Source organism: Idiotropiscis lumnitzeri, chromosome 13 (assembly GCF_059441095.1).
Source record: "Idiotropiscis lumnitzeri isolate Australia: NSW breed Sydney's pygmy pipehorse chromosome 13, RoL_Ilum_1.0, whole genome shotgun sequence".
Classification (NCBI taxonomy): domain Eukaryota; kingdom Metazoa; phylum Chordata; class Actinopteri; order Syngnathiformes; family Syngnathidae; genus Idiotropiscis; species Idiotropiscis lumnitzeri.
The window spans coordinates 4715611-4736702 of record NC_142403.1 but is presented as its reverse complement, the minus strand read 5'-3'; the positions used below and the strand labels follow the sequence as shown (position 1 = coordinate 4736702).

Below are 21092 nucleotides of genomic sequence, written 5' to 3'. Positions count from 1 at the left end.
CATACATTAAACAAACTGCATGGAAATTATTTGAATCACTCTCCCACTTCAGGGATAGATGGATGGATGTAGACACAGCGGAAGTGAAGAGGAGATGGCAAAAAAAAAAAAAAAAGCTGGGCGGAGGCGTGAGTGGGAAAGAAAAACCAAATGTGCTCATTATTATTCTTGTGCACAGATGTGAAAGATGGCGGGTAAAATGCAAAACTTATGACATTAATATTTATTCAACAAGGTTTGAGTGAAAATTGCAGGCGGGCTATCAACTTTGTGTGCTAGCCTGAGTAACAGCGCTAGAACAGAGGGTACTATCTTTATCAGCAATCACATTTTATTAAATATTCATCTTCAACTTCAACTCAAATGTTCTTGTGCCCACCGCGATAAAGTAATATAATTGTTGGGTGTGCACAGGTCGATTCCTGATAAGGCAATGCTCTTTAGTACTTGTATGCCATTTAATTCAAATTAGTAAGAAGCAGTTCTACCGGTCGTAAAAGGAAATATAACGTTCATAAAGTTGCATTCCGCACCATTTTGCCCAAAAATAGCTCTCAAATAGCCTTTCAGTTGAACATTTAGTACACTTTTGCTGTTCACAATGGCTATTCTTGCAAGTTTCTGGAAAACAATTTTCATACTAGAATCAGGTTCAAATTTCCCGCATTGTATTCTGCAGATGTGACGTCATGCGCCTTCTCATCGATCAGAAATTTTAGCTGTGGAGCGTACGGAGATAAGACTTGGACTTGAAAAGCCAAGCACAAACACTTTCTTTAAGAATTTATTGCCATTTAGGACACGTAATGAGAATGAGATGAAAGGAGTGTGCAATTCTATTTTTTGGCCACGGGTGGCAGCAGCGATTAGAAAATCTAATTTCTGCGGAGTACCGATTTAATGGTGGAATTTGGAAAAATACAGTGTCAGTGTATATGTGGACTGTGAATAAATGATAATTGAAAAGTGATTGGCCATCAGATTCCATTCCGTTTCTTACCTGAAGCCAACCTGTTTACTTTCTCAACCTGGCTTTGCCGACTCTGCCCCTGTCAGTACTTGAGTTCAATTTGGACTCATCAAATCACATCAATCTTCACTTTTGAGATGTCCATAAGGCGCAACCTAATGAATGTGTAATGACATTGTGTTTAACTCTGACAATTCTCTTCAGTCAGGCAGTCGACGGTTTTTGCAAGAAAAATCTTGTCCAGTGAAAAACTACTCCCATTCTGTCCTGCTTCTGTTCAGAATGACTCCCCCTCACGTACCGCTCCCATTTGAGACGTCATCCTCTAGCGTGGGGCCAACAGGCACACTGTGGCAATGACAGCAGCCTCACAGGGACTATGACAAAGGTTGACGACGAATCCTTCAATTTACCGGTCAAGTTATTCCTCAGCTCAGTATCGATGATTTTGAACCAACCAGCTCACAGTGTGTCTGACAGCTCTTGGCCTCGAGTTGTCGCACCGACAACAAATGCTGATTGATTGGAATAACATGCCATGTCATCCTATATTTACTCTTAAAGTTCTACCTTTTCATCACAATGTGGTCAATGGTAGCCATTCAATATTTACAACCTAAGTGAACATCTCCACCCGGTCATAGTTCCCTCTTTAGTAATATCCGTACTCCTTTTCCATTTACCTTCTGCTCTCTCCACCTTTTCAGCATGACTCAAACTAAAGTGCTGTCTGGAGGGCCCTTTCCAAAGAGAGCAGCAGATTTGTAGTTCTCAGAGTTAAGACTGCAGGTTAATGTGTAAGAGGCAGGTTTTGTACACATTTTAACAAGTTGTAAAAAACAATAAAATATCCATGTCGCAATGAACAGTTTCTCAAATTGATACACGTTAACCATATTTAATGGATTTAGCGTTACGCTTTGAAACAGCACCACAGCGAAATTCACCACATTATTGACTTGTTGATTGTGAAGTATGCTCACTATGGTTTTTCTGATTCATTGTGTTTTTTGCTTCACTTGGATTATGCCGCATATTGCGTTGCTGGCTATTGTTTGAATCAGGGGAGGAGGGCAACAGCCTGTCTCGGTTCCCCAAAGATGAAGAAAGACGTAATTGCACCTGCTGGGAGTTGCATTGGTCAAAAGCCATTTCACCAAAAAGAGGTAACAACTAAAATCTAGTAACACAACAACACACTGTGCAGTCCACTCATAGTCACCGTCATCCAAGAGAGACCGTATACCGAACTGTGTACTGAATTCTTTTCATTAACTGTCAGTATCTCTGGATGGGAGGTTTAAATGGATTTGTGAAAAGAATTAGCCCTGCACCTTGTTTTGTGTAATTTGAAGCATATAATTTGTCATTTACATTTTTAAGAATGAAATTGCAGAAGATACAAACTTATAGGACTGTCGTTTATTTTCTTCAATGTTATAAATGAATTATTTTAATAATTTGAAGACATGTTATATAAATTACCATAATCTCAAACAATAAACTTGTCATGCTAAATATTTTTCCAACATATTATTTCAGGAGCCGTGTAGTGTAGGAGATGGACATGAACATGATGAGACTTGACGATGAGTACATGCCCTCGGCTGGACTGTCTGACTCTGTGGACTTTGTGAACGAGGACGCCGAGGCTAATCACAACCTAAAAGTGAAAGTACTTGACAAAATCTCGAGTACTAAATTGCACAGATGTACAAGACATGATTATTATTTGTAGGCATATTTATTCAGTATCACTGGATGCTATGAAAAGGCAATAAAAAATTGGAAATTGTTTTTATTTACATCAATTTTCATTGTAGCTTCTGAAATCAATTAGCGCAAAAGACTTCATATCAGAATATACACATTGAAATATACGGAGGGGGTTGACATTGTAGTATTACATCATGAAATTAGTAACAATTAATGTATTTCTTTCTGTATTCTTAAACAAAGTAGGTTCTATACACATAGGTTTTATCTTTTTAATAATTGCATACCTACTTTTGAGTCACCTATACATTAACAGTAGATCTATTCCAATAATTTCAAGAGAAAAAAATGTCATGGGGAAGGCTGAAAAGGTATGTTGATCATACTGCTGGAGTTGGGCGGATTTGCTCTGCAGCTACAAAAGAAAATGAAGATAGATGGTTCGACAAGTGTTGATATGATCCCAAGTAAGCATTGGAAATGGCTCGCTGAATCCTGCTGCAATTCAACCAGACCTTCATTGGGACAGACACTGGCCCAGAATGAAATATTAACAAATTATAATCTGATGCATATAAAAACACACTACAATCGGCTGGCAAAAATATGAATATGTTTAGAAGACGTTAAATCTCACTACCTTTCAATATAAGCTAGATGGCAGTATAAAAAGTCGGACTGTAATCATGTCCTGTACTTCCATAAGAGCTTGTGGTTATCTGAAGACGGCCTATTGGCCCAGTGACGCACGCAAACACTTGGGTCGAACTAGCAAACGTTCAATGGGCGTTTCCGGCTCACAAAAATACCGAGATTTCTACGTCTTTTTCAAGAACTTTTCATTGCCTTTTTACCAAAGTAATCACCGGAATCTCATTTTTCCTAATACTTCTACTTCAGAAAGCTTTCACGGTAACTTCTTTTCATGTCCCTTAAGTGCACTCGGATCAGAAAAAGTGACAAGGCTCTGCCCAACGAATACTTAAGACAAAAGGCTTGGACTTTAACAAATCAAATGGCTTACAATGCTGGACAGATAAATAGAATGAAAAAAAAAATCAAGTGACAAATTGATCAGAAAGCACCAAGAATAAGAAAAACAATGAAAAGGAGCATATTCACAGAGTATCAAAGTAAAGTACTTTCGTGCAGTTGCACTCAACCTTTTACACCATCTTCGAAAGCTATTTTTACTCAAATGTGCCTTGATAATGGCGGTGGATGAAGCTGCATTGCTGTCCATTTGTGTGCATGATTTCACAAGCCTGGAGAGCTAAGTAAATGCTGCAGCGCAGTACGGTACACAAATGGATCATGCATTCAAAATATAAAATCACTGAGCCATAGGTCAAAGCCTAGTGGCTATGTAGCAGTGAAGCAACATGAGCTCAACGCCCACAAAGCACCATGGGACTAGAATGGTGGGGGTCTATTGATTTTTATGTAGGAGAGAACAGAGGGGTGGAGCTAAAAGTGGAAAATCAGTGGCTGACATATACAGCAGTGCCCAGTGAGTGATGTCCAAATAGGTATGTGGGGGTGGATGAAATAGAACAAGGTGGTGAGTAGCGCAGCTGAAGTGAGCAAGTTAGAAAAGAAGAAAGAGCAGAAAAGAGGAGTAGAAGGGTGGGGCCAGTATCACAGCAGCTTTACCTCTTTATGGAAACCGTTGCTTAGTGAGGGTGATTTTTTATACTTGAGAAGTATACTGGCACTCAAATTTTACATTACCACCTTGCAGTCTAATACATTAAGGAATTATTAAGGATAAAGTAAATAATCCATTCATCCATTAACTGTTCCGTTTCTCCTCACGAGGGTTGCGAGGGTGCTGGAGCCTATCTCAGCTGTCTCGAGGCAGTGGGTGGGGCACAACCTGAACTAGTTGCCAATCATGAATAAATTACAAGAATTAGAGAAGAACGACAGATAAAACTAAAGTAAAACCTTGAGGAAGTAATTAACCAATAACAAATTGTGAATAAAACAGCAGAATATTTGCTACAACTCTTTCGAATTGGATATATAGCAGTGGTCAAAAATGTTGTGGCTGGTGGGTGTAAAAATCATTACAGATGAAAACCATTAAACAGACGCATAAATTCACTTTGCAATCAATCTAATGCATCCAATACATTTGGCAAACAGGTAATATATCACATAAAACGCATATAACATCAAAATTATTTATTATAGAATTCTATTTTCATGTCGTTTGTCATTTGAATACAATCACGGCTGATGATACCAGTAATTCATATGCATCACATCAGACACCTTTTTTGAATACTTGATCAAGTAGAAAGGAGCAGTTTGTCAAAACTTTCAACTGTCAGAGGATGAATTAAAATGTTTGGGTTTCCCACGTCCCGTACTGCTCCAATAAGCATATTAGTATGCAGCAGAGGGAAGCTCAGCTCATGATATACATTCTCCTCTTAGGTGGATATCAACGTTATATAAACATTGAATTTATTATGTGGCGAGCAAGTCAAGACAAAATTGACTTGTTTAGAGGAATCTAGGAATGAAAATCAAAATGTGTTTTTAAAAATCTGATTAATCAATTATTTGACAGAATAATCTAAATATTAATCAATTATTAAAATAATCGTTAGTTGCAGCCCCAGTATTGTTTTCCACAAAATTTCAATCAAAGAAAGACATTTGCATGAAAGACCAATTGGGACATTAATTTTAAGTGCTTTTAATGCGAGCTTACCTGGCAGAAGACTGGTTTGTAGGTTTCTGAGAATATCTGGGTCATCTCTTCAGAGTCACAGAGGTCCAGAGGCAGTCGGTCCACACACACACATTTGGAGTGCAGGTTCTCTTCTTGGCTCAGCTGGTTGACATCCATCCATTGCACAATCAATGAGCGATCACCCTAGAAAATCACAGCAAATTCTTCTTTCACATCCTCAAATGCTCTCGGCACAAAAGCTTCGGTATATACACCTCTTCAGAATCAGAAATCCCTTTATTGTCATTGTACTCAAGTGTGCAACGAGATTAGAGTGTGAGATGTTGAATCTGTTTTGGGTTATTTTTTTGATCTGGGTCAAAATCCTTTAATCTAAATTATTTGATCTACTCAACTGTTGCCTTTTAAAATGTTTTACTCAGTATAGGTAATAACGTATTTGCATCTGGCATTGGCTCAGCAAATGGCTTATTTAGTTTTGAAACCAACGGATAGACTTCCATCCACTGGATCAACTTCAATCTCCACACCTGGCCAGTCCAGGTACTGTGAGCAGGGCACACATTACTACTGGGAGAATTTATCCTCTTGACTGACTTGAAGGTAAATTAATGATTTCGTCAACACCATGTAGGTAATTCACATTACGTTTCATCACTTATTTAAGTTGGACTAATAACATAGCTAGCAATTTAGCCATTGTCAGATTTTTTTCCCTCTGCCATTCACCAAAGGTAATTAATGAAATTTATTTTTAGCATGCAGCATTTGTAAATATTTGATGCTTCCACCAATCTAGGCATTTTCTAGATTTCCCCTAAAATGCCAGCCCTCTAAAAAAAAAAAAGAGGAGAAATACATACTGCTGTGTGTACATTCCATTGACTAAATATGTGCTAGAATGCCTTCATCATAGTTAATCATCCCCACTGTCTGAGAAAATTTGAGGATTTCATCCAAGATTTCCTACTGTGGCAATACATTAAAAACAAATCTCTTGAAGGGCTAGTTTTTCTAAGGTGCCTCAACCTTATCTGCTAACTCATTCACTGCCATTGACGGGTATAGAAGCCAAAAAGTACACTCTTTTTTCCTTAGCTGACAGTGATTTTAACTCTCAACAAGACAATGACAGTACAGTAGGACATCATTTATTAATGAAACACAACCTGCTCAACGTACCATTGGTCGTCCCAGCAACTCAGAACGGGCCCGCGAAGCAGAGTCTTTCTTCATGTACTCAACAAATCCATAGCCTTTGGAGTGGCCCGTCAGGTCGCTATACACCAGAAAGCAGCGCTCGATGTTTCCGTAGGAACGTACCAGCTCCTCAAACTGCTGGGCAGTGAAGGTGTGGGGTAGGTTGGTGAGGCAGAGCAAGGAGTCTGTAGGCTGCAGGGTGACATTGATCAGCCGTCCCCGGACAGTGCTGTGATGGAGGGAGCGGATGGCATCCTGAGCCTGGTCCCCGTTCAGCAAAGTCACAAAGGCTGGAGGAGTGGACATTATGGAGACAGCCACAAAGGAAAAAGACGGACAAGAAGAACCAATACAGAGAAATGAAGGTACAGACCAAAACAGATGCGTGAGAGACCAACATACATTCAAAGCAGACATTTCAAGGACGTTTGTGGGAAGATCACAAAGAACATGAAAATAAAATAAACAGCTCAAAAGTGGAACAAGTATGCCAAGAAATGGTGCGAAATGCAGTCAACGCCACAGACGGTCATAAGGACGGACAGACAGACAGTTACACAAAGAGAAAGACAACACATTAGCGATAAAGCCAAAAGGGAGCCACAATGTAGGGGGAATACACTGTGACACACACATGCACACTTTAACCCAATTTCAAAATTACATGCCAGAGAAACGGACACACTTAGTTTTGATCCTTGCAGATGTTTAATATAGTTGTTGAATGCATGTGAATAAAGATAAAGATAAAGATGTCCTTTATTAGTCCCACAATGGGGAAATTGGAGGTGTTACAGCAGCAAAGATATAGATATGCTAAGAGTGATTCACGATTTAGCCTGTGTTCAGGTCGTAGTTGCTTGTAGTTTGGAACCAATGCAGTAAATTATGCATGATGCCGTTAAAATGGCATGAAAATGTTTTTTCCCTCTCTCAATAAAGCTGCTTTGCCTTGCATATTGTTTGCACACTACTGTCTTCACAAAAGTCATCTCGCTGTCATCGTCCACTGACTACAGCATTTTCTTCTTGTGTTCTTAAGTCTCTCTTATCTCTTTTCCTGCTCCATTTTGGAATGCCTATTTCTACCTTAATATTCTGCCTTCAACCAAATCAATTACCTCAAGCCTCATCTAAGACACAAACACTTCCCAGGACCGGATGTCTTAAAACTAAAAGCCCAATCTTCTTTTAACAGAGTGTACTAGCTAACATTAGGCGTTACGAGGGGATGGGATTGTTTTCTCTCTCGTTTGGCTATAATGAAAATGGACCATGAGAAGTGTGGGATGGTGTAAAATTCTGCACAATACTTGAAAGGTGAACATTAAACTACAAAATAGTTTAAAAATAACTATAGTAAATAATAATAAAAATAACCTTAGACATAATGGGATTGCAATTAGTGAGTGGGCAGCGAGGGAAAAATACAGAACACAAGAAGAAAAATGAAACCTCTCACAGCATGGTCATTCTGAGCTTTTGCTTTTGAGCACATCTTTTGTTTCTCTAAGGAGTGAGTCGGGCATTGGGAAGTAAAGGAGGTCAAATGTTAAAATCCTCTCACAGGTGGCATTTCCAAAGTTACAGTACGATCCCTGTTGAAGAATCTAATTCAAGTCAGGGGCGTTTGAAAGAATGTGTTAGGCCCCTGAAGCCTCAAGAGGCTTCCGTTCTTGTTTTATACAAGTTGGCCTTAATGATAATTACCACTCATGTTAGTCCAAAGGTCAGGATAAGGTATCATGTGGAGTCAGAATCACACTGGAATAGCAAGTGACTGGATAAATAAATAAGAAATTAATTAATGTGAATAAAACTTTAATACCGTGCCATCACATTATCATTATATTGTACATGATTAAGCTTTTTTTAATGGATTTTTTTAATATGGTTTTGGTGGAGACTGGTTAGTTTGTTTGAGGTGCGGGCTCCGGCCTTCCTGTGTGCAGTTTTCATGTTCTTCCCGTGCCCGTGTGGGTTTTTCCAGGTACTCCGTTTTCTTCTCACATTCCAAAAACATGGTTTATTTGAAAACTCTAAATTGTCTGCGCACCGTGTCCCCACTTGGAGCGCCTCGTGTGCATGGCCCTCCTTTTGTGGTGCACGAAGAATTTCGAACAGACGTTGTGAACCAAAATTCCGAACGTGCCCTAAATAAACAACTTGACTGGGTAATAGCTTCAAAAACAGTTATTACCAAAAGTAGAATGCAGAATGTCATTGCAACACAATACCGTTTAATCCCAAACCACACAGTCAATAATGTGATAAGACGTTTGCAGAAGAAAATAGGGGAGGCTTGTTGACATGCGTTTCACTCACGATCAACTGCTGTAATTTACTAAATACTTCCACCTAAACGACTTGAGTAAGTTGAATCCAAAGTTAATTCGGTTCCCTGCAAAATACGTCAACCTTTTTTTCAAACGTTTTTTTTTAATTCTACGACAACCAAGTATGCCGTTTGTCAAGAGTCGGTTTGTTTTTATGGGTAATGCATGTTAAATAAAATATATAAATTATTTTATAATAGATCTATATATTTCAGATTTCACAATATAATACTGCACGCAGTATTTTGTTTGGTATATTCTTGCAAGTGAGTTGAATGGTGCACAATTCAGCTGCAGGCATCATGAATTATGCGAAGCAAATGCTTATAATTTGTTGGTGTCTATCATGCGCCATAAGTAACGCGACGTAAATGACAGCCATTGCTCACCATACAATTGGTCAATTGGATCAGTTTTGCAATAAGATGTCTTTATATGAAATGTGTGAAGCTTTTCAAATCTAAAATAGTCTTTTTCTTTTGTTTTACTTGATTGTTCAGGGCTTGTTGCTCAGGTACCCAACACACTAATATGAGTAAAGGTGTACGAGACTGAGCCGCTTATAAATTTCGCGATGAATGAGCGACTATGTCAAGATTCAGGAAGAGTCGTCAGGACTCTCTCCGAGTCCAATCAGACGACAGAAAGCCAAATTTAAATGCAGTGCAGTGTTTCACCTGAATTTAGATGTAGAAAAATCATTAAAAAGTCAGCATGACCCTTTTTAAATCGTCGCGTTCATCCAGCAGTGACACAAATGAAAGGATGCATTCTTTCAGTTTGCTCATCAGTCATCATGCACACATCATGACAGACACAAAATGTCATGAATCATCGAACAACAAATCTCATGAGGATGTTCTTGATTGAACTGTATATTGTCCTCATATCACAGTAAGCAACATCTTCAAGCAGACCCGTCCCCACGGGCGGGTCATAGGGGACCACGCCCGCCCATCAAAATGCTTGTGCACATGAGACATTGATGTCTAAAACAAAAAATTATCAACAGCAGCCAATCACAGCCTTAAATAACATTAGGTGGTCTGGCCATTGTTGCTGTGCGAGAGTTCCTCACATTTCTCTAACTGAATTTACACGTTTTTGTGTGTGGCACGACATGTCAGTAAAATATGTACATACTTGCATGTGGGCATTGCTACTTATGCACTTCTTAAAAATATCACAACGATCGCCCCTACATTTAGCATTTTATGAGCAAACCTCATAAAGCGACAAGTTTCGGTAGTAAACACTTCTACTGACAAGAAAATGCTACGCCGGCCCCCCCAAAAATTTGTAATATTGTGTGATCATTCTAATATTTGCACAATCATAGAGACCTCATTCTGTTTCCCTTAACTACACATGTATTTCTCTCACACCTACTTCAGCACTGCAGTAAGTACACATGTAAACAGTTGGGATTACCTCATCTCCTCCGAGCCTTGGAGAATTTTGTCTTAAAAAAAAACAACAAAAAAAACAAAAAGCAACCTCCTTTCTTTATAACCACCACTTTTTCTTGAGTGTGTTCACACTTGTTTGCACCATTGTCACCTATCTGTCATTGCAAAGACATGACGACTAGAGCCATAATCAAGCACAGTCATTCTTGGAAACCTTCATATTTTTTAAATGAATAATTATAATAAAATTATGATGGATTTTTTTTTTTTTTCATAACTGCATAACTCATTTTGATTCACCTGATATTTACAGTACATCTATTCCAATAATTTCAAGATAAAAATGGCGTGGGGTATGCGGAACAGATGATATTGCTGGAGCTGGGCTGTCCATAATATACCTTTGATATGATATGGGGATGTAATACAAAGTATGCAAGATGTTTCTTTTGGGACTCGTGCTGTTTATGATTAGCTACTTTGTAGAAATACAATATTTTGGTCCCAGTTTTGACAGTCAATTAACTCTGAACAAAGCTAAGACTTGGCAATGGAAACAAAGCTGCCACAATGATCATAATGGAAGATTGCACATAAACAATAATTAAAAAAAAATACATTTTGCACATGTATTCTTCTTATAACTGTTCCATGAAAATTTATTTACACTCTTCTCAAATTCATTTATTTTGCATAGTTTCTCTACTTTAATGTTTAAGATCACCAAACAAATGTAAATATTTGACAAAATAAAAATCGCACTTTTGGCTACCGCTGCCGTTGCACACACACTTGTTGCTTCAAGTTGTTCGTCACTGGTAGTTGGTGAACATTTAACTTCAATGCCACTTACAAATTCTAATCGCATGTTAGACCAACACTATTTTAAATATGTTCTACACATCCTAAATTAATACTTGTAATACTATTCCAAAGCTTTATAGCTTTATATATTGATTCAACACAAACAAAAGTAATTTTATGAAGGACTACAGAAATCTGAGAATATTTAATTTCAAGGATTTGGGCAATTTTCAATTAAACAAGGTCTCTAAACAATAAATCGGTTGTCAAAATAAGTATCAATTGACTAGATAATCGATTAGCTGTCAATTAATGGATTGTTGTACTCCTAATGGGTTTTTTTTCAAATGAATGATATTTATTGATGTGAAGATTGATTATGATAATGGCAGAAACTGATTAGAAACTGAAGTTATCAAAATGATTCAAGAAGGTAGTGTAGCCCAACAGTTAATTATTAATATATAACACTTTATTCGTAAACCTCTCGTGTTTACATTTTAAAATGATCACTTCTGACATTCCTCAGAATTCACGTCCCACCACTGGTGAGTCATTTTTACTGCAGGTCCGTGGACAACTCATTTTTTAGGAGTGGCATGGCTCAGTGAAATAGTGCTCGTTTACCAACATGTAGATTGTGGGTTCGACACACACCAAAATAATTCCACACATTGAATATTTAAATGCAAAAGATCTTTCCTTTATAAAAGATTGCTAGTGCTAATGCTAAAGTCAATGGAAAATCACATTCAAATGCTAACATGAAATTTGTATCGGCTTTGAGAGGGATAGTCCTCCAAATTACACATACACGAGATAAAGGGCACAAATTCTTTCCAATTTGTGAAAAAAAGAGTGATAGTAACACAGTTCAATTTCAAATTCTTCTGTACTTATTCTACGTGTGTGTATTCTAAGCACAGCACCACACCTGCCCGTTGTTGTTTTCTGTAATTGTCCAACCCTACACCTGTTCTATGCGGTCTTCTGTTTCTCTAAAGCAGAGACAATGCCACAGCTTTTAGCGGAGACGCCAGTGATATGTAGGACGCTTATGTGATTTTATCCCAGGTTTTCTGGCCGCGCAGACTGAACGTGTCATGATCTGTATTGTTTAGTGTTTGTCTTGTGCTCTGATTGTGTTCACCTGTGCTTGTTGTCTCTCTCCCTAGTGTGAACCAATCAGCTCCCTCCAACCCTATGTGTCTTGTCCAAATGCTCCTCGTTGTCTCGTTACTATGTTTGTATTTAGTGCCCTGGTTCCTTTCAGTTCTTGTTGGTCCATTGTCGTTGTCGCTGTCTGATGTTCATGTCCCTGTTTTCAAACTTGTCTCACAGTCAAAGTTTAGTTTTGTCAAGTCGTTGTGTTTTGTTTGTGTCTGTCGTTTTGTACTTTTTTATCATTTAGTTTTTCTACGTTCTAGTGATGGGTAGATGAGGCATCCTGTATCGTTTCGACACAGAGACACAATGTATTGACACTGTGTTGACACTGTTTTGCTGAACACTGACACCTGGTGGACTTGCAGGAAACATTTGACAGGGTCATCTGACACTGACCTGTCAAACTAATTTTATCCAATTCCATTGATTAGCGACGTGATGTGTTTTTATATATCCCATTTCGTATTACTTTCCATCGCACTCATTATTCTCTTATCTTATTTATATATTTAACTGAATTATTGTTGTATTGCACTGGATAGGGGAGCTCTCTAATCTCGTTGCACACTTGAGTACAATGACAAAGGGATTTCTGATTCTGATTCTGATTAGGCATTTGCTTTCACATTATTTTTACATGCACGCAATTTCATAAAAATAAAATCTTTGATATTCGAGACGCAGTTGATAAATTAAGTGAACATCTGTCTGAATGTCCAAGTAAAAGTGTTGTGAATGACAATGTACTCATTGTAATTAAAGATTTTTATTAAAAAAAATTATAGTTTATCCAGCGTTTTGTTATTCAGTCTATTTCTTTTTTTGAGGCAATTTCCCCCGCCTTTGAGAAAATCCTCTCACAAGGCACTGAAGAGGCCGGTGTGCACAACGCCTGTGTGACTAATATAAATAGGTGAGGGAACGTTGCCTCCATGGACTTCCAGTATAAGAGCGGGTCTTCCGTACGTGCAACGTGTCCTGCTGACATATAGCGCTGCACCTCTGAGTGCGCATCAACAGTGACGTCTTCCATCTTGCGGATATTTAACGCAAAGTAACGCGCCAATAACTCGATGTTTGTTTTGAGCATCCATCCTGTTGACAGATGCGCTTCCTTATGAACACAGTTTGGCACGCGACCGCTGTGTCGACACGATTCTGATAGTGGTCACGTGACTTTCTTAAAGCAGTACGCGCACCGACACGGGGTTTGCCCTGGAAGCTCGGCGCGCGCATCGACGCCTCAGTGTCGCTGGACCCATAACTACTACGTTCCAAGTTTGCTTTTTGTTTGGTTTATTAAATACCCTTTAAGTTTCCCACTCTTCGCTTCCCTGCGTTTGGGTCCTCCTCAACCTCCACCTCAACGTGACAGAACGCCATAATCTCTGAATTCCGTGTCTGCAGTCCACGTGCAAGTCCAAAGCGGTCATCGTATACACAATACGGAAACTATGGAAGGGTGAAAAAGAGGGTAATCATGATATCTTATACAGTGTAGGTATTGGAGGGAGCATTAAAACATACGCCATCAGACGTGTGCCTCCAGGGGAAATTTAGATATGTGTATGCAACCACTCTCGCCGCTATCTGGAGCCTTGCGTCTGTCATGACCCGTGTCGGTCATGGCAGGGTTTTGTTATTATTTTGTCACCGTCCATGCCATGCCTTTGTTATTGTTTTGATTTCGGTCAGCTGAGTAGGGGCGTGTCCCCTCAGCACTCCGTCCCCACCAGCCACGCACCTGTTCCCCGTTAGCCTCGCACACCTGACTCCCATCTGCTCCCATAATTCTGGACTATTTAACCACCCCGTGCCGACAACTCAGCGTCGGAACATTGCTCCATTGAGGACTGTCACGGCCGCTCCCGATCTCGTTCTTGCTCTCGTTCACGTCCCTCAGTATTTGTCACTATCTTTGTTCCTCGTCCTTGACCCAGTTTAGTCACGTTTTAGTTTGCCTTTGTTATTTTTTGTACCCTGCCACGTTGTTTGTCTTTGTTTGATTCAGTTAATAAATTCCCTTTGTTACCCTTTTCCCTGCTTCCTCGCATCTTGGGTCCTTCTCCACCTCGCCGACCGGCGATCCTGACAGAGTCGTCCACGTCTAAAACATATTCTCTCAATGACTCCCTTGAGTTTGCAAACGAATAAATCGAACAAACCTTTACACATCACAAATGAGTGAAGATAAATACCAGAGGAAATGACTAAATGAAATCAAAATGAGAATGGAAATGCTATCCTTCATCGAATTCACAAGTTAAACCAATGAGCTTTTTTGCCAGCATGTGCAGTCTTCATCAGTGAATAGCGCGGAGACAAAAACAAAGGCTTTCATTGAAATGCCGGGACTCCCAGGATCACCCTCGCTATTGTACTTTCACATCCGCAGTTGCATTGTTGTCCAATGACTACACATACCTCTGCACTTGTGCTGTGCGGTGGCAAATGACTCACGCTGTGTGGTGTGAGTGTGTCCACGCGTTCACGCTGGTGAACGACCTCATCTCCCTATGTGGAACTAAAAATGCAAATGTGTGCATCTACACCATCATGTTTTTTGTGTTTTAGCTGTCTTCAGGTGAGAAGCGCAGTACACCCTTGAACTGGTTGGCAGCCAATCACAAGGCACACACAACACACAACCATTCAAACTCACACCTTCGGACAATTTAGAGTGTTCAGTCAATCAACTATGCATTTTGTAAGAAGGAAACTGGAGTATTTGGAGACAACTCACACTGGCATGGGGACAACATGCAAACTCCACAAATGAAGGCCGGAGCCCAGATTCAATATACCCAACTCAATTCATTTGAACTTTAAAAACAAGCATCATTGCATACAAAGGGCTGTTCATGGAGTTACACAGTTAAAACAGTACATATAAAAATATTAATAACATAAAAACAGTACACAGCGTAAAACATGTAAACAATGCAGATTCTCAGGCTAAGTTTAAAGCCATATCGAGTAAAAATGTTTTAAGATGAGTTTTAAAAGAGGACAGAGATGCATCGCACAGATATAAATGCGATGGAGTTTTGGTCGTATGTGCTCAAGTGTGTTGTCCATCCAAGTGGGCAAGGGCATGACGTGTCCTCAGGTTACTAGTACAGTTAGAAGAGGGTGGTTTGATGGATCACTGTGTTTGGTAGAGTTTATGAAACCAAGCTTGAAGTAATAATAGTTAATGAAATTATTCCAAATTTTTTGTTTGCAAACATAACACTGGTCATCACCAAAAGAACACCATCCCTACAGTGAAGCATTATGGTGACGGCATCATGCTTTTGGCCTCTTTTTTTTTCAGCTACGACTGGGGCCTGAGTGGAGGTGGAGTGAATTTTTAACAATTACGAATACCAGTGAATGTTAGCAATGCAGCATTGCCCCATATAAACGCTTCCGACGTGACTATCTTCCAAGATATTGCAAGTTTCATTCTAATCTTTGGTGATAACTGGTTGTGTTTTACAGAAGTAGAGTTGTGATAGAAGTCACCCTGGAGGCTCCCAGGCTGACTGCAATGTCAGTCATTGCACTGTTAATGTCCCCCCGGAATGACTAAAAAAGACTATTAGACTAAAGTGTGGTGTGGAAAGGATGGAAAGAATGTAAATGATGACAAAATCAGTTAGCATTATGGATATGAAAATACTACAGGTAAATATAGTGTGAGAACTAAACGCATTAAAGCGTGGAAGGGAGAACATAGCGGACAAAACAGTAAGACTGATAGTCTTGTGTGTATTGCGATGGTGGGTGTTGCAAAGCAGCCGCAACAGCCTGGAGGAGAACCACAAATGGAAACACGGGGATGTGTTCACACTCACTGCATGGCATCCTGAAACATGCACATAAGCAATGGCAGGTGTACTGCAAGGCACAAGGACAGACGTAAACACTCCCATCATTATGACCGAATAAGTCCAACAGCAGAGGCAGAGTGGGAACTCATATGGTCATGAGGCGACGAAGCTTGCCAAAGCTTCTCTGAGAACTACAATTGATTGAGAGTAGAGGTACACTCACTCGTTCCAATGCAAGCATTGCAAAACACATACGACACCAGTGTCAAACTGAAGGACTAGGGGCCACATGTGGCCCGCAACCTCATTTTATGTGGCCCGCAAAGGACAAATCATGTGCAGCAATTTCCTGTTCCTAGCCTATTTTCTTTACATTTAACAACATTGAGAGATGAGATATTGCCATTTATTTGTTATCAATCCTCCCCTTTTAAAATAAATTGAAGTTTTGAACAAACCTTACTGGCTTCTGATTTCAAAACTGGCTTTCCATCAGTTTTTTGTGTGTATGTGATAACATAAGGTGATCATGCATTTATATGGGTGCACAGTCATAACAGCCCTCTGAGGGAAGCCATAACTACGATGTGGCCCGTCCACAAAAATTAGTTTGACAACCCTGACGCAAGCGATTTATGCTCCAAGTTGACTTTTGGTGAGTGTTCACCGGATGATTGGTTAATCAAGGTACACATAAAGTGTAGACAGACAACCATCCCTACTCCACACATGCACACACACTAAATTGCTTTGAAATATGTACAAACTGGAGGTTGACCAGTGTCTCTATTTAGTTTATGTTTGACCTTTAAGGCTCGTCTGTACTTTACTCTTTAAACCTCTCCCATTAACCTCACATTGAAAACATTGCTCCTGTTCTTTTGCAAAACATCCTGGGGCTGCGGGGACTTCACACCAATGATAAAATAGTTTGTCTCATGAGCACAGATAGAACAGTCAACTCCCTCAAGAGGAACGATGCCATTACAATTTGATACATTCTTGTCAACGGTGTTTTTACTGTTAACCACAACAGTAAAATTTCTTCACATTCATTCATTTTGTAAAAAGCTAATGAAAAAAATCTCCACCTATATCATGACTTTTAAAATGCCTGTTCTAAAGCGTCCTTACTGACAAAAATCAGCAACTAGAGTGCACTTAAAAATGGAGGTTGGGGGTTGGGTGAAGTATAATTTAAGCACAAAAATCAATTAAAAAGAAAAAAATCCTTATTTTTCTGTCCATCTCTTCTTGCGGCCCAGTACCAAAAGCCCACAGATCAGTACGGGCTGGTGGACCAATGGTTAGGGACAAGGGCCGCCCAAAAAAAAAACGTCGACCAACTCTGCGGTGTTGACAAAAAGTATATGTATACCTCAGAACTATATAATAACCCGATACGATCATTTTTAAACCATATTTGCGAACCAAATTTTATTTCCTCATGGACATTTGTTGTCATAACCATGTCATTACTAGTGTTTGCTGAGCATCGCTTGCTCCAACGCGCATCTACATAGCTAAGCAATGATGGTGTCGAGTGTAACGTGACGTGATTATTGTGGGAAATGTGTAAGAAAAAAAAATAAGGACCAGGCGACGGTGACAGGTACCGCTGGATCATTTCTTTTTAATAAGTCCTCACGTCCACTGGCAGCGCAGCACGCATTAATGGCTGCGAGATGCACTTGTGTTTGTGAACAACTCTGACCCAAGCTCATATGAAAAGCAATATTATATCCAGTTGTGTTTGCTTCTTAACAATGTTCATGGGTCAAAAAAAATTACATAACGAATATACATAATAAAAAAATAAATAAATGAAAACTGAAAGTCATCAGTTTTTTTTCATTCTATATTTTCCAAATGGGTCAATTTGACGCGGAGCATAACCTTAGTTTGAAGTTAGTGTTCAAACATCAAGTTTGGCAAGTTTGTTACGTATATTGGTATCCGTATCAATGTCGGACATTGGGTGTGGGGGATTCCTTTAGTAACCGAGGGATAATCAAGAGGAAAGTTGATGCAAAAAGATAAGATTAATTTGTGACAGCACTATTTGGGACCTAGTCACATAGAACATATTATTGCAAAGAATTTTGGGGGATGACTTCCCCTTTAACTCACGTAAAGCAATTTCAGTTCTTGAGACTTTTTGTATGAAAAGTGCTATATAAATAAAGATTTATTGAGATTGATATTTAAGATCTAAATTACCCACTGGAAATCATGAGAATAGTTCATGGAACAAATGCTCATGGATGAATACAAATTAAAGACTTTAATTTTAAGATTCAAGATTTTTATATCCTTCTAAATATGTAGAAAGTGAAGTGATTACTTTGGTGAGCTCATTATAGCAAAACCACATCCTTGCTATTATGTACTATTTTAGGAGTACTTAAAAATTCATGACAGTATTATCGAGAAGCCTTTTGCCCTTCCAATTTTTACCCAGAGGCCCATGACAGAATCCTTCAATTTTCTCATTCTCATACCAGCCACTTCCACAGCATTCCTGCTAAATTGCAGCATCAGAACCGTAACAGTAGAGTCTGGATTTGCTCAGCTGGATTTGCAAAGCGGTTGCGACACGTCCTATTATGATAACGAGATGCGTGGCGACTTCCGCGCAAATGTGACAATTGCGTTCATGGTTAGCAACATGGGATGTAAGGCTCAGATGTTAAACTCTTGTCGCGACCAGCAGCGTTCCGCTTTGGTCACGCCCCTTTTTACAGTATGTCGTCGACTGACAGATTCTTGGGTCAATTTCGGTCCAACATCCCGCATCGGTACCAGAAAGGTAAAAAAACGGACTCAAGGTCTTTCTCAAATGCTTTCTGCTCAAAAATTTGAATTCAACATGAGGGGAAAATACACAACAAAACCTAATTTAGGATTAGCAGTGCTGTTTAATGAAATAAATAATATTCGAATAATAATCATTTCCTACCTAGGAAAAAAAAGAAAACAGCCACAAGTTGTTGGCCCAATGAACTGATGTGATACGTTACACATGACGACATCTCAGCTCTTAAATGTGGTGGTGGTGTTGCTGGACTGGCTGCGCTGACTAAAAATAGTTGCTCTGCAAGAATTCTCTGGAAAGGAAAACTCTTTTTAAGGGCAGGGGGTCTGTTTGAGAGAGCGTATGCACATGAGCATGCATGTTATTGTGGAGACGAAGAGGACAAAGATGAATTATGGAAAGAAATCGTACTTTGATTTAGTGAACATTTTGAGAATAGAATTCCTCACAATTTTTTAATGGATTGGGCAATATAGAGCAAACTAAGATGACTTTATGCTCATTTACCTCATCTATCTCATTGTCATGTCAATCATCCTATGTGTTTATAAAACAACGTGATCATGCATCTATGTGTGATCTACCCTGTGTAGCACGTAATATAGCAATGGTCTCTTTTGTCTTAGTCATTCCCAAAGATTTTGTTTCTGTGGGCAAGAGTCATGGAGACATGTCCAATCGGTGCATTCACCACATACACGTTTCCACACCTTAAATAGACAAGTGTCATTCAGCCACATGGTGATGAAGCCCCGCCCCCACAAGGGAGAACCAACCAGCGGAGGCTTGGCACAGGCTCAATAGTGTTCACAGGGATGAATATCTCCTGCTCAGACTGCAACTGGGAAGGAGTCACAGGGTCTTGCAAAGACTCCAGTAACAACAGTCAAAGTCACTTTGAAGAAGAATTACTTTTGTAACAGAGCGCTTTTGAGCCTGCTCAGTCAGTGTTGCTCCTCCACGTCTACAGCTATGCCCCTTCTGATTGGTGAGCTTGGCAAGAGAAGTGAGAGACTGCATTTACAGTGGGATAGATCGTTGATACAACAGATTCTGGGTCAGTCAGGAGTGTTGCAGATATTCGAAGCTTTGATCACATTGACTGGAATTGTGATTTTGATGAAGAAAAAAAAATGCGATAAATCATTCATACAAGGCTAAATAGTCCCCACTAAATACAGAAATGAAGTTGCTCATTTGGCTGAGCTCAGATCACTGATTCAGTATACATCATAACAATAATTTTGGCAGCAATGTATACTCATATTCACATAGATCATTCAACAAAATTACGGAGTCAACATCTTTTGCCAGGATGGCCGAGTGGTCTAAGGCGCCGCGTTTCGGTCCCAGTCTCCCCAGGAGGCCTGGGTTCGAATCTCGAATTTCCCCATTGTGGGACTAATAAAGGGAATCTTATCTTATCTTATCTTTTGTTGAACTAAAAGATGAGCATTATACAAACACAAGCTGTCAAATTTTGGTTAAGGATTGTGTCTAGGCAAGTTTTAACATAGTTCAGAACATTAAATGGGAGCAAAAATTAATTTGCTGTGCTCACAGTTTTGTTCTGTTTGTAAATGTGCTGTAAGTCGTAATAAATGTTTACAAGTAATGTGTGCAAAGTGCGTGAGTTTTACCTGTGCCTTTATTGCGATCAACAAAGCAGTACTTAAGTTCATATTCTTTCAGGATTTCATGGACCTCCTGAAACAAGAGAGAGAACATTAGCCACACCATCATGAGCCAAGCAAGAAATAATAGATTACAATTAAAATAGAATTAGACATGACTTGAATGCTGATGGGTAAGTGCATACGATAGTTAGCGGTTAAAAAGGTACTTAGAAATGTAATCCAAGTCCCATAGTATTGAAATAATGTCACTTGAATACTTTTAATTACATTTGGATTACCCCATTACCAAAGAAATATATATGACATCTCTCTGGTCTTTTCTTTTTTTATGGCAGGTTAATACGCATGGTTTGGAAATGCTGGCGAAGGCCTGAGCACCCACAATTCAAATCTGAAGCAAAAGAAATGTGAGGGAGACATGCTAAGAGGATAGATAGATAGATAGATAGATAGATAGATAGATAGAGAAGAATGAAGTCGGCCACTATAAAAAAAGTGTCACAGCTGCGTTGTTTGGAC

At 39.3% G+C, this 21092-nt stretch overlaps 1 protein-coding gene across 1 annotated transcript in view; it reads right to left on the bottom strand.

Moving 5' to 3' along the window:
• Positions 1-21092, bottom strand: part of raver2 (ribonucleoprotein, PTB-binding 2) — a 52148-nt gene that overhangs the window by 23275 nt on the left and 7781 nt on the right. Inside the window, exons 2-4 of the mRNA XM_088313945.1 lie at positions 20577-20643; positions 6573-6880; positions 5409-5573 (exon numbers count right to left, since the gene is read on the bottom strand). Coding sequence (XP_088170071.1) covers positions 5409-5573; positions 6573-6880; positions 20577-20643 — 540 coding nt within the window. The remainder of the gene's footprint in view (positions 1-5408; positions 5574-6572; positions 6881-20576; positions 20644-21092) is intronic.